Source organism: Ranitomeya variabilis, chromosome 1, assembly GCF_051348905.1.
Source record: "Ranitomeya variabilis isolate aRanVar5 chromosome 1, aRanVar5.hap1, whole genome shotgun sequence".
NCBI classification, from domain to species: domain Eukaryota; kingdom Metazoa; phylum Chordata; class Amphibia; order Anura; family Dendrobatidae; genus Ranitomeya; species Ranitomeya variabilis.
The window spans coordinates 32,671,177-32,685,476 of NC_135232.1; the positions used below are offsets into that span (position 1 = coordinate 32,671,177).

General features: G+C 45.5%; 1 protein-coding gene across 1 annotated transcript in view; it reads right to left on the bottom strand.

The window, feature by feature from the left end:
• LOC143804137 (class I histocompatibility antigen, F10 alpha chain-like) overlaps positions 1-14,300 on the bottom strand; it is a 94,604-nt gene that overhangs the window by 22,428 nt on the left and 57,876 nt on the right. The window contains exons 6-7 of the mRNA XM_077281923.1: positions 4,501-4,530; positions 2,234-2,279 (exon numbers count right to left, since the gene is read on the bottom strand). Coding sequence (XP_077138038.1) covers positions 2,236-2,279; positions 4,501-4,530 — 74 coding nt within the window. The 3' untranslated portion in view covers positions 2,234-2,235. The remainder of the gene's footprint in view (positions 1-2,233; positions 2,280-4,500; positions 4,531-14,300) is intronic.

Consider the following 14,300-nt stretch of genomic DNA (forward strand, 5'->3'; position numbering starts at 1 on the left):
GAGAACGGCCGGGAGAACTCAGCGCTGCACGTCCACTCTCCTCAGCGTCCTGGCCACGCCAACCAGGGTGTGGCTTTAAAACTGCAGACAACCAACCCTGTAGGGCCACTCATTCCCTCCTCCCCATGGGCTTGGAATGCCTTTGTCTCCAGACTCTAAGAACATAAATAACCAAGAGCAGTGCATATCATTACTCAGCCCTTTTAGTGATGTCACAAGCCCAGAAGTATAAGTTACTACACTTAGCCCAGCCTTCATTCTTTCCTGGGACCTTAATGCACAAAGACCCTTTGTCATGCATTGTGATGTCTGGATCCTCAACCAGCATGGTTAGCCTGCAATGACTTAAGCAAAGTGTGAGTGCAATCTCCTATTTTAATCCTTATTTTATTTGTAGTTGCAATGTACATATGATCGTCTCCTTTATAATATCTTTTAATTAAATATTTTTGTAAATACTGCCTATCTTTTACGGAGTAAAATATATCATTTTACTAGCTTGTGTCTTCTGCTGTATACGAACTGTGTCCTCTGAGGTGAATTACACTACTGATTTGGGTTGGCTCCGGACCCGTTAACCTTTGGTGAAATCGGAGCTGGTGGCGGCATACCTTGTCCTGTGCAATCGGGCATCTCTGCAGCGACCGGCGGCGTTGATAATTATTGTTCCCGCCTGAGTGGGAATAGTTAATCGCCCTCGCTGCAGTAAGCCCAATACTCTGTACATAGCAGGCAGCCTTTTTGGCGACTAATTACACTAGGCGCAATACCTAATCTGACCTGTGGGTAAGGGGGGCGCCAGAGAGCTCCAGGTACCGGGTCTGGGAAGTGGGATATAGATAAATCCCCTTCAGAACGAACCAGGGGCAATCAAACAACCCCGGTTCGTGACAAATTGGTGTGAGTAGTGGGGACAATAAAGATATCCTCCCGGGATCTCTGACATACTGCTGGGATCCATGACATAGTGTTGGCATCACGGTGTGAACGGTGATACCTTCATCTTGCAGGAACCGCTGACACACTCCAGCCACATGAGGTCTGGCATTGTCCTGCATTAGGAGGAACCCAGGGCCAACCGCACCAGCATATGGTCTCACAAGGTTGAGGTTCTCATCTCGGTACCTAATGGCAGTAAGGCTACCTCTGGCGAGTACATCGAGGGCTCTGCGGCCCTCCAAAGAAATGCCACCCCACACCATTACTGACCCACTGCCAAATTGGTCATGCTGAAGGATGTTGCAGGCAGCAGATCGCTCTCCACGGCATCTCCAGACTCTGTCACGTCTGTCACATGTGCTCACTGTGAACCTGCTTTCATCTTTGAAGAGCACAGGGCGCCAGTGGTGAATTTGCCAATCCTGGTGTTCTGTGGCAAATGCCAAGCGTCCTGCAGGTGTTGGGCTGTGAGCACAACCCTCATCTGTGGACGTCGGGCACTCAGACCATCCTCATGGAGTCGGTTTCTAACCGTTTGTGGAGACACATGCACATTTGTGGCCTGCTGGAGGTCATTTTGCAGGGTACTGGCAGTGCTCCTCCTTTTCCTCCTTGCACAAAGGCTGAGGAAGCGGTCCTGCTACTAGGTTGTTGCCCTCCTACGGCCCACTCCACGTCTCCTGGTGTACTGGCCTGTCTCCTGGTAGCGCCTCCAGCCTCTGGACACTACGCTGACAGACACAGTAAACCTTCTTGCCACAGCTCGCATTGATGTGCCATCCTGGATGAGCTGCACTACCTGAGCCACTTGTGTGGGTAGTAGAGTCCGTCTCATGCTACCACGAGTGTGAAAGCACAACCAACATGCAAAAGTGACCAAAACATCAGCCAGAAAGCATTGGTACTGAGATGTGGTCTGTGGTCCCCACCTGCAGAACCACTCCTTTATTGAGGGTGTCTTGATAATTGCCAATATTTTCTATCTGTTGTCTATTCCATTTGCACAACAGCATGTGAAATAGATTGTCAAACAGTGTTGCTTCCTAAGTGGACAGTTTGATTTCACAGAAGTTTGATTTACTTGGAGTTATATTCTGTTATTTAAGTGTTCCCTTTATTTTTTTGAGCTGTGTATACGGTATATGGGAAAAAAAAGACAAAACTCACCTTTCTTCCTTACAATCCCTTTACAATCCCTTCCCTCTTCCCCACTTTCCTCTTTACCCCGGTAAGTTTCTCCTATTTCTCCCTTCATTGCACGGCGGCAGCATTTACAGAAGACATCACCACTCACCATTAGGCGTTGGCCGTATTATTGGGGTCGGAGGATGTGTCCGAAGCTGTGAAAATAGGAAATGATTTAGAGGAAAATCCCAGAGTTTTATAAGATGTCACAGATGAAATATGAGAAGTAGGTGGAGAAACACTGGGAAACCTTCTCTTTACTGTTTTTTTTTTTTTATTCACTCATGTGCAGCAGTTTTCAATAATCTTCAGAAAATACGTCTGGTATTTCTTTTCAGAGAATAATTAACACACAAAATGACGCCCGTGTCTGTCCTCTTGGGTGTAACTTGCTGCAGGAGGACGTACATGTAAGACATTGTGATGGCGCTGGGACAGAAGATGTGTGTGTCCGTGCCATCCACAAAAAGCTCGCGCTGCATCTTCTGTGCCTGAGCGAGTGTAATCCCAGCACTTTATCTCCTCATCCACTTTAATAGAAATCTGCCACCAGGTTTTGCCACCTAATTTGATAGCAGCATAAGACAGAGACCCTGATTCCCGCGCTGTGTCACTTACTGCGCTGCTTGCTGTCGTTTTTATAAAATCACTCTTTTATCAGCAGGAGTATATCACTATAAGACAAGTAAAGAGCTCTGTATTGATTGGCCAATTTTTGTGTACCCTGTGCATAGGCAGAAAGTTGTCAATCAGTGGTGTGGGCGGAGTTATAAAGGGCTCAGCATTCAGAGAACTGCTAGATCTACAACGAATGAAACACTAATTTTATCAAAATGTCAACAAGCAGCCCATTAAGTGGGAGTCAGGGTCTCTGCCCCTACATTGCGCTGCTCTCTGATGGCATAGCAAACATTTGGTGACAGTTTCCCTTTAAAGAGATGCTTGAAAAAGACCCTTGTCTTTTGCATTTGGCAAATAAAGGAATCGTTTTTGTACATTTCGCCTGGATTGGATGCTGTCCTTCATTGCTTTTTTGGTATGTACACTTTCCATGGGGTCCAGTGGAATTAGGACTTGCTTCTACGTGTCTGATGTGCTGTCCACTACTTGCTAATTTTGTTTCCCTTTAAAGAGTGTCTGTCATCCACAAAATTCTAATTGACCCAGTGATACATTCATATAGGGGATTTACCCCCTTTAAAATAAGACCTGTGCTATAGATTTTACTTCTTTCATTTTATATAAAACAGTTTTATTAGATATTTAAATGAAGGGTCCTCAGTGCCCCATTGCTGTGGCCGAGAGCTCAGGGCACCGTACCACCCTCTCTATTACAATCCTCAGGCCTGCACGCACTGACACTGCAGGGGTCGAAGGCACAGTGTCAGTGTGTAACTGCATTCTGATCCCTCTACTGTATGTAGCAGCCGCTCGCTGCACACAGGATCACACAGTAGCAGGAGGCCGATGCTGACAGGAGAGGTAGATGAGGTGTGCACACTGACACTGCAGGAGCGGAGTGAGTGTGGGCAGGTACAGTGTGAGAGCGCTCTCCTCTCCTGTCAGCTTTGTCCGTCCACTACCGTGTGATCCTGTGAGCAGCCGCTGCAGACAGGACAGCGATCAGAATGCACCCGGACACACTGACACTGTGTGAGCTCTTGGCCCCTGCACTGTCAGTGTGTGCAGAGCTGGGACTTCAGGTCAGGCAGCGCTCCTAAGCGAGAGATATTAACCAATATGAGTGGAGATGGTGGAGGATTGTAATTACAGGGGCGGAATGGTGCACTGAGCCCTTGGCCATTCCATGGGTACACGGAGGACCCCCCATTTACATAACTAAAACTGTTTTTACATAAAATGGAAGAAGTAAAATCTAATCTACAAGTATTTTAAGGAGGCGAAGTCCCCCATATGAATGTATAAAAGGTGTAATGTGAGTTTTGGGGGGCAGACTCTTTTTACTGTAAACCTAAAAGGGGGATGTACAGGATTAGTAAGATTCGTCTGCTTTCCTCCCAACTCAGCGCCGCCCCTGTCCACAGGTCGTGTCTGGTATTGCAGCTCCATTGTAGTAAATGGGGCTGAGCTCCGATCCATCACATACAACCTGTGGACGGGGCCGGTGCTGTGTTTGAAATAAAGCAGCCATGTGTTTTTGATCCTGCACCACTCGGGTGTAATTATGGTGTATGGAACAGACGGGGTCGTCCACTTGGGTCTCTGTCCTCTATGATCCAGAATGGAGAGTCGCTCTGTAAGATCAGCGCTCCCTCTGGGGACACAAGACATCCATGTGTTTCCTTAATGCTGGCCGTGACCTTACAGCAAATCTGCCAAAACCTCCCATCAGAGCCACATGTGCAGAATACTCACTGCCAGTCGTCCTGTATCCGGGGTTTATTCCTGAAATAAGCAGAGAAGATGGAATTAGGAAGAGAAACCTGAAGACGCCATTATCATTGGTGACATATAATAATCTAATGTAATGGGGGAGAGATGAGGGGAGACGATATACAGTCAGGATCCCCTACAAATAAAATATGGAAGGGCACCCACAGACCAAGGAGAAAAGTGAGGATTCCCCACCCCTAAGATATAACAGCAAATCAGAAAGAATCATGAATGTATAATACAGACATGGACAACATTATTGGTGCCTTCTGCTAAAGTAAGAAAATCCCACAATGGTCACTGAAATAACATGAAACTGACAATAGTAATTTTCAAGTTTAATTTACTGAACATCAACTAATGAGAATCAGACTTTGCTTTTTTGCTTTTAAATTGTGGCTCAGTCTAAAATGTAAAAAACAACAACAAAAACCTAATGAAAATGGCCTGGACAAAAATGATGATTCCTTTGACTTAATATTTTGTTACACAAGCTTTTGAGGCAATCACAGTAAACGATTTCTGCCAACGTCTACAGGGATTTTGACTGCTTCTCGTGAACAGACTGCTCCTGGTATCTCAGGTATGAAGCCGTCTTCTCCAAACACCAGATCTCGGCTCCTTCCACAAATGTTCAATAGGATTTACAGTTATATGAAAAAGTTTGGGCACCCCTATTAATCTTAAGCTTAATGTTTTATAAAAATAGTTTTTTTTGCAACAGCTATTTCAGTTTCATATATCTAATAACTTTTGGACACAGTAATGTTTCTGCCTTGAAATGAGGTTTATTGTACTAACAGAAAATGTACAATCTGCATTCAAACTAAATTTGACAGGTGCATAAGTATGGGCACCTCACCAGAAAAGTGACATTAATATTTAGTAGATCCTCCTTTTGCAAAAATAACAGCCTCTAGTCGCTTCCTGTAGCTTTTAATGAGTTCCTGGATCCTGGATGAAGGTATTTTTGACCATTCCTCTTTACAAAACAATTCCAGTTCAGTTAAGTTTGATGGTCGCCGAGCATGGACAGCCCTCTTCAAATGATCCCACAGATGTTCAATGATATTCAGGTCTGGGGACTGGGATGGCCATTCCAGAACAGTGTAATTGTTCCTCTGCATGAATGCCTGAGTAGATTTGGAGCGGTGTTTTGCATCATTGTCTTGCTGAAAGATCCATCCCCTGCGTAACTTCAACTTTGTCACTGATTCATGAACATTATTGTCAAGAATCTGCTGATACTGAGAGGAATCCATGCGTCCCTCAACTTTAACAAGATTCCCGGTGCCGGCATTGGCCACACAGCCCCAAAGCATGATGGAACCTCCACCAAATTTTACTGTGGGTAGCAAGTGTTTTTCTTGGAATGCTGTGTTTTTTTGCCGCCATGCATGACGCCTTTTTGTATGACCAAGCAACTCAATCTTGGTTTCATCAGTCCACAGGACCTTCTTCCAAAAAGAAATTGGCTTCTCCAAATGTGCTTTTGCATAGCTCAGCCCACTCTGTTTGTGGCGTGCTTGCAGAAACGGCTTCTTTCGCATCACTCTCCCATACAGCTTCTCCTTGTGCAAAGTGCGTTGTATAGTTGACCGATGCACAGTGACACCATCTGCAGCAAGTTGATGCTGCAGCTCTCTGGAGGTGGTCTGAGGATTGTCCTTGACTGATCTCACCATTCTTCTTCTCTGCCTTTCTGATGTTTTTCTTGGCCTGCCACTTCTGGCCTTAACAAGAACTGTACCTGTGTTCTTCCATTTCCTTACTATGTTCCTCACAGTGGAAATTGACAGGTTAAATCTCTGAGACAGCTTTTTGTATCCTTCCCCTGAACAACTATGTTGAATAATCTTTGTTTTCAGATCATTTGACAGTTGTTTTGAGGAGCCCATGATGCCACTCTTCAGAGGAGATTCAAACAGGAGAACAACTTGCAAGTGGCCACTTTAAGTAGCTTTTCTCATGATTGCATACACCTGGCTATGAAGTTCAAAGCTCAATGAGGTTACAAAACCAAAAAAAGTGCTTTAGTAAGTCAGTAAAAAGTAGGTAGGCGTATTTAAAACAAGAAAATGATAAGGGTGCCCATACTTATGCACCTGTCAAATTTTGTTTGAATGCAGATTACACATTTTCTGTTAGTACAATAAACCTCATTTCAAGGCAGAAACATTACTGTGTCCAACAGTTATTAGATATATGAAACTGAAATAGCTGTTGCAAAAAAAAACTATTTTTATAAAACATTAAGCTTAAGATTAATAGGGGTGCCCAAACTTTTTCATATAACTGTATTTATTACTTTAATGAGCGGTACCATGTGACCAGTGAACACAGGAACAAGCTGCTGGTGCCAGAGACCATCGCAACAGAGAAGCGATGACTGCGCCAGGAGGGTGAGTATGACGGCGGAGGGTGAGCATTGCGATATTCACCTGTCCCCGTTCCACCACCGGGCTCCGTCTTCCGCATCCTCTGGCTCTGACGTTCAGGTTAGAGGGCGCGATGATGAGCTTAGCGCCCTCTGCCTGAACAGTCACTGCAGAGAGCTGGAAGACACAGCGGAACCCGGCGGTGGAATGGGGACAGCTGAATATCGCAAGTGCCGGGGGCCTGAGCGACGAGAGGTGAGTATGTCATTTTTTTTGTATCGCAGCAGCATATGGGGCATAATATGCTATGGAGCATCTTATGGGGCCATCAACCTTTGTGCAGTATTATATGGGGATATGGGGCATCTTATGGGGCCATCATTAGCCTTTTATGCAGCATTATATGGGGAATATATTTTAATATGGAGCATCTTATGGGGCTCATGAACTGTATGGAGCATTATATGGGGCGTATTTTGTATGAAGCATTTTTTGGGACCCATCATGAACTGTATGGTCATTATATGGGGCTCCTGATTCAGTATGGATATTCAAAAACACTTAACCCACTGATGTCTCAATTTTACTTTTATTGGTATCTATTTTTTCCACCCTAGGTTTATACTCGAGTCAATAAGTTTTCCCATTTTTTTGTGTCAAAATTAGGGGTCTCGGCTTATACTCGAGTATATACGATATATCATCTGCATATATCAGATAGATGATTCGAGTGTTGGGGTTAAAATATGCAGAAAAGCCATCAGCAAAGTCCAGGTTCCTTATAATTACTTCCACATAGAAGTTAAAAAAAGGGAGAGTACGCATCCTTGTCTTGTGCGCTTTTTGATCTTGAACCATTCTGTATTTCTATTCCTGGTTCGCGCTGTGGCTGCTTCATCTTCGTAGAGTGACATGATTAACCTAAACAAGTGCGCCGGTGCTCCTACCTCACTCAGTGCTTTCCAAAGCTTATCATGCTCAACACAGTGAAAAGCCTTGGTATAATCAGTGAGGTACAGGTAGAGCTTCTTCTGGAGTTCCCTCTTCTTTTATATGATCCATCTCAGGTTTGCAATGTAATCATGTCCCTTTATCCTTACAGAATTCAGCCTGGGCATCAGGAAGTTCTCTATCAAGGATGTTCCTCAAGCGCTTCTGATTGACCCTTAGAAGCAAATTGCAGGGATGGGGAATCGGGGCAATTGTTCTATAGTTGGCACAATCCCTGACATCGCTTTTCTTCAGCAGTGGGATAAAAGCTGATTTTTTCCAGTCCTTCTGCCTTGTACAGATCTTCCAGATATTCTGACATAGTGCTGTCAGTGCGGCTCCTAGGACTGGATTGAGCAGCTCTGCAGAGATAACATCAAGGTCAGATGCTTTGTTTTTTTGGCAACTGCCTTAGGGTACCGTCACACAGTGCAATTTTGATCGCTACAACGGCACGATTCGTGATGTTCCAGCGATGCATTTACGATATCGCTGTGTTTGACACGCTACTGCGATCCGGATCCCCGCTGAGAATCGTACGTCGTAGCAGATCGTTTGAAACTTTCTTTCGTCGTCTAGTGTCCCGCTGTGGCGGCATGATTGCATCGTGTGACACAGGTTGTATACGATGTGCGCACAGTAACCAATGGCTTCTACATCGCAAATACGTCATGAAATTATCGCTCCAGCGCCGTGTATTGCAACGTGTGACCGCAGTATACGACGCTGGAGCGATACTTATACGACGCTGCAACGTCACGAATCGTGCCGTCGTAGCGATGAAAATGGCACTGTGTGACGGTACCCTTAGAGCCCAATCCACTTTACTTTCTAATAGGTCTGGGTCTGGTTCCTCTTTGCCTCCACGCTCCTCATGATGGCCACTGCTTGTGCTAGCATATAGTTACTCTCTATAGCTTCAATCTCTGCTTGATGTTCTGCCGGACACTAATTTCATTGCTATAACCGTCTTTGATGGTTGCTTGGCGTGCTAAGAAGGGCTTCTTCACTTGTAGCAGAGTGGTAAAAAAATTCCCTGGTGTGGCCCCTCTTACAGGCTTGAGGTCCATGCATCAAGTTTTGAAATAAAAGGCTATGTTCACACTAGGTGGTTTTTCAGCTTTTTTCTGCAGGAAAACCTTCTTTCCTGGCAGCAAGACACTTGACCCAAAAAGTAGGTTTTGCTAGATCTTTGTTGCGTTTTTGCCATGCTACATTTGACTCTTGCGAATGCTGATAAAGTATAGTGCAAAGAAAAAATCATATTCTACTTCATCGGGTTTTGGCACAAAAATGCAGCAAAAACCTATACCTGCATTTTTTTCAGTGTTTTTTCAGCATTATTTTCAATGGGTGAAAAACGCTGACAGAAGTGACATGCTCTGTTCTGCAAAAACCAAGCAAAGTTGCAAAATACTGAAGACAAAAAAAACCAAGCTGTGTGCATAAGATTTCTGAAATCTGACTTTGCTGGTACTGTAGAACGCAGTTATTAATAATAATAATAATAATAATAATAATAATAATAATCTTTATTTATATAGCGCCAACATATTCCGCAGCGCTTTACAGTTTAACAGTTTCAAACACAACAGGTAACAACGTTAACAATACAATAATTAAAGCTCAATAAGACGACCCTGCTCGTGAGAGCTTACAATCTACAATGAGGTGGGGGAGATACAAAGTACAGGTCTGTATTTACAGTGATGTATTTACAATGATGGTCCAGCCATCTTCAGGGGATGGGGGATAGATGGAAGTAATGAATGGGCTACATATGCACACAAACATAAAATGACTTTGATTAGTGAAAGTGATAGGCCGCTCTGAACAAATGTGTTTTGAGCGAGCGCCTAAAACTATGCAAATTGTGGATGGTCCTAATGTCTTGGGGTAGAGCATTCCAGAGGATTGGCGCAGCACGGGAGAAGTCTTGGAGTCAGTAGTGGGAGGTACGGATTAGTGCAGAGATTAGTCAAAAGCTGTTTGCAGAGCGCAGCGGTCGGCTAGGCCGATAGACAGAAATGAGGGAGGAGATGTAAGGGGGTGCCGCACTGTGGAGAGCTTTGTGGGTGAGAACAAGTACTTTGAATTGGATTCTATAATGAATGGGCAGCCAGTGTAACGACTGGCGAAGAGCGGACACGTCTGAATACCGATTAGCTAGATGGACGACCCTGACTGCTGCATTAAGGATAGACTGAAGAGGGGAAAGTTGAGTAAGGGGGAGTCCAATTAATAAAGAATTGCAGTAGTCCAGGCAGGAGTGGATCAGAGCACCCGTGAGGGTTTTTGTTTCCATGGTGAGAAAAGGGCGGATTCAAGAGATGTTCTTTAGGTGTAAGCGGCAAGAGCGGGCAAGAGATTGTATGTGGGATGTGAAGGAGAGATCGGAGTCAAACATAACACCCAGACAGCGTGCCTGCTGCCGGGGTGTTATTATGGTGCCACCCACGGAGAGGGAAATGTCAGATTTAGGGAAGTTAGTATGCAGCGCCCCAGAGTCCTGGTCGTTGCAGTACTGATGCTCCGCCGCTAAGGGGGGCTATGGTACGTCTGATGGCACTGAAGGAGTTCACCTGACCAAGTATCACAGACACCAATACACTTCACAGTCGGGCCTCCAGGGGGAGCTAAGGGTGCTATGTATTAGGCCACTCCTCACAATCTGGTAAAACTGGGGGTTGGATAGGAAGTTAGATAGAAGCTGACTGGGTTGGAACCAGGCAACATCCTGTGGCAGAGGGTGTTGCAGGGGAAGATTCAGGGGGGTCCCTGTCAGGGGTGGGATCCTGACAGAGGCCTAGCGAACAGAAAGAACATTACGGGACCGCGCCTGCACTTCATTGCGGCGGTGCCCCAAGAAAGGACAAGAAGCGAGGTTTATTGTGCTGAGTGAGAAACGAGATCAACGCAACAAGGAGAATCACCAGTAGGAGTCGTGCTGTAAGACGAGGCAACATCCTACTGAGACACGCAGCCGGTGGCCGGAAACGCTGAGGTATTGAGCTCCAGGCCTTACTTCAAACCTATGGCAGGACAGTCAGTTCTAGGCGGGCTGTCTCACCCAAAATCACCTAAGCAGACACAGGGGGCAACATTTGGAGAGGGGCGACTCTAGGGTCCCGGAAGACCTCCGAGCCTACCCGTCATACGGGTGCGTCCTAGCCATATCATCTGGGGGATGAAGCAGAACATCATAATCGAGTTGTGAGGGAACTTCAGAAACAGACACAACAGTTGTGAGGACTATCCCGTAAGCACAGCAGGGAAGGACCACAACACACAAGCGCTAGAAGGTAGGCACAGATTTCCACCTGCAAAGGGAACTCTGGAGGTGCCATCGGACCGGCTGGACTCAAGCAGCCCGGTTAACCGTATTCCGGACTGAGGATCCTGAAGCCTTCAGTAAAGAGGTAAAGAGACTGCAACCTGGTGTCCTCGTTATTCACCGCGACCTGCACCACACCATCATCACTCTCCATCATCCACACCTTTCATTGGACGCCCCTCAGCAGGGTCACGGACCGGGTCTAGCCACCGTGACAACCCCAGAGCAGAGACCCAGAGGCCCGGTACCGGGTACCCCTCGGCCCTGCGGCAGTGGGGGCGCTCCAACTAGATGGCGGGAGCAGAAGAAGTTCAGTTTTGGAGAGGTTGAGTTTCAGATAGAGAGCGGACACGATGTTGGAGACTGCGGACAGACAGTCACTGGCGTTCTGTAGTACAGCGGGAGTAAGATCAGGGGATGATGTGTATAGTTGTGTATCATCAGCATAAAGATGTTACCGAAAGCCAAATCTGCTGATGGTCTGTCCAATTGGGGCCATGTAGAGGGAGAAGAGAAGGGGGCCAAGGACTGAGCCCTGGGGTACCCCGACAGTGGGAGGAAGAGGAGATGAAGTGGAGCCAGAGAACAGAACACTGAAGGAGCGTTCAGAAAGGTAGGAGGAGAACCAGGAGAGAGCAGTGTCCTTAATGCTTAGTAACTGGAGCCTAGAGAGTAGGAGAGGGTGGTCAACAGTGTCGAAAGCTGCAGAAAGGTCGAGAAGAATGAGCAGGGCTGTTTTACTCTGTGTTTGGAGTTTCTGAAGGTGAGGGAGCTCCTTGGTCCAGGGTGCTTCTAAGAGTGTCACTGTAGTGATGTACAGCCAGATCAGGACAGGATAAAGAGGAGATCGGGGACAGTGATGAGTATAGGGTGTCTGAAAGTGTATGAGGGTTAATAGCATGTAGATTTCTGAATGTGTGGTAGGTAGGAGTGTGCTGGGGTGGGCAAGGAAGTGTGAGCGTGAAGGAGAGAATGTTGTGGTCAGAGAGGGGAAGTGGTGAGTTATCTAGGCAGGAGATTGAACAGAGCCGGACAAAGACCAGGCAGTTGAATATTGGCATTAAAAAAAACTGAAAAAATGCATAGTGTGAACATCGCCCAATTATACATTTATTGAGTACTGTACATCAAGGTTATGTAAAGACTCGAAAAATAAGGGCCAACACTGGAAATATCAAGACTTCTGCCCTTTGCTGGAACCTGGATATATCAGCTTGTGGGCCAAATCCTAACGGATGATGCTTTTTGTCCTACCACTTTTCTGAGGATTGGCCAAATGTTCTCAATTGAATTGAGATCTAGGGAGTTTCCAGCCATGGATCCAAAATTTTAATGTTTTGTTCAGAGCCACTTAGTAATCACTTTTGTTTTGTGACGTGGTATCCACCATTCTGGGAAAGTATTGCTCATCATCACATTGCTCCTGGGGGTGGGCAGTAGTTGTTCTTGAAGGAGGTTTAGATCCCATTCTTTATTCAAGTCAGTGATCCTAGGCAAATTGTGAGTGATCCCCCTCCATGGATGAAAAGCCCCCACACATGAATGCTCACAAGATGCTGTACTGTTGGCAGACATCGGACTCATGGTAGCGCTCACCTTTTCTTCTCCAGATAATCATTTTCCAAATGTCCAAGTTAAATCCATGTATTTCCAGCAGAATATCAGTTCGTCATTGACATTTTACTTGGAGAGAAGTGGCTTCTTTGATGCCCTTCTTTAAACTGTAAGCCTCTGAAAGCGTTTGTCCCATTGTGCGTGCAACTGCACTAACACCTGTCTGATGCTATTTCAAAGCAAGCTCTACACTGCTGTTGAACCGATCCCCTTGGTCAGGGGTGGGGAAACTATGAACTGCAGGCCATTTACGGCTCATGATGCAATTTGTTCCAGCCCTTGGTCAGAATACCGGGAGCTGCAGTGCTTGGGCAGCCAGTCCAGTTTGTCTGGCACACTGCCTTTAAATTCTTCCCTAGACTGTGCACGCATCATTCACTACTGAATGCCGCGGTGCACGCACTGCTGAATTACGTCCTGACTATGTTCAGTTCCAGTGCCAAGAGGTTCTTTGTGGGTGGAGTTTGTGTGATCTGCGCGCTTATCCTGCTACTTTATATGATGAATGCAGCAGTTGCAGTGACTCTTATGTAATGTATACAGCAGTCGCAGTGACTCTTATGTAATGTATACAGCAGTCGCAGTGACTCCTATGTGATGCATATTTATCAATCCCCAGTGTTTTTCCGATGTTATGCACATGCAGCAGTCTCAATGTCTCCTATATGATTTATATACAGGAGTCTCAATGTCTCCTATGTGACGTATACTGCAGACCTCTCAGGGCTTGAGTTCTATGACCGTTACATGAGCAGTGATGACTTTAAAGAGACATGCAGTGAAATATGCAACTGTGTTGGTAACAGCTTACTGCTGCGAGTTCTTAACAAAACTTATCATCACAAAGAGTTGACTGCGCTACAGATTGACGGAAACCTGGAAGTTGTGAGGATCCTCATCATCAATGCCACCTAACATCACAGCCTCCCAAAGAGAAACAGCATCATCACGTTAGGGGTGTGTTAATTAAATGTTTGACCAAATATAGAAGGATGATTTTTTTTTTTTAAATCAGATACATTTTTATTTAACCAAATGCAAGGTACAAAGCAATAAAACAAAAATCGCAATGAGAGCAACATTAACAATGGTCATTAGTTTCAGAAATTCCTTTCCCCTCCCCCTCCCCCCATTACATACAAGAGCAGCGAATAATGCATGATATAACCTAAGTTCAGGGTCATTTTCTCTCCACCCAAGGTGTCCACAGTGTCTCAAATGATCTTATGCCTTTTCTCTTAACATAAATGTTTTTTTCCATATTCACAATAGAGTCAGACTGTCTGAAAAATTCCCTCCAAGTCGGCAGATTCTTCATTTATCCAGTATCTGACGATTAGTTTCCGTGTAATATATAGTAATCTAGCTATTGCCACCTTATATTTGTTATGTACCTGGACCTCCTCCACATATCCCAGAATACACACCACAGGATTCCTCTCAATCCTACAACCATACACTCGCCC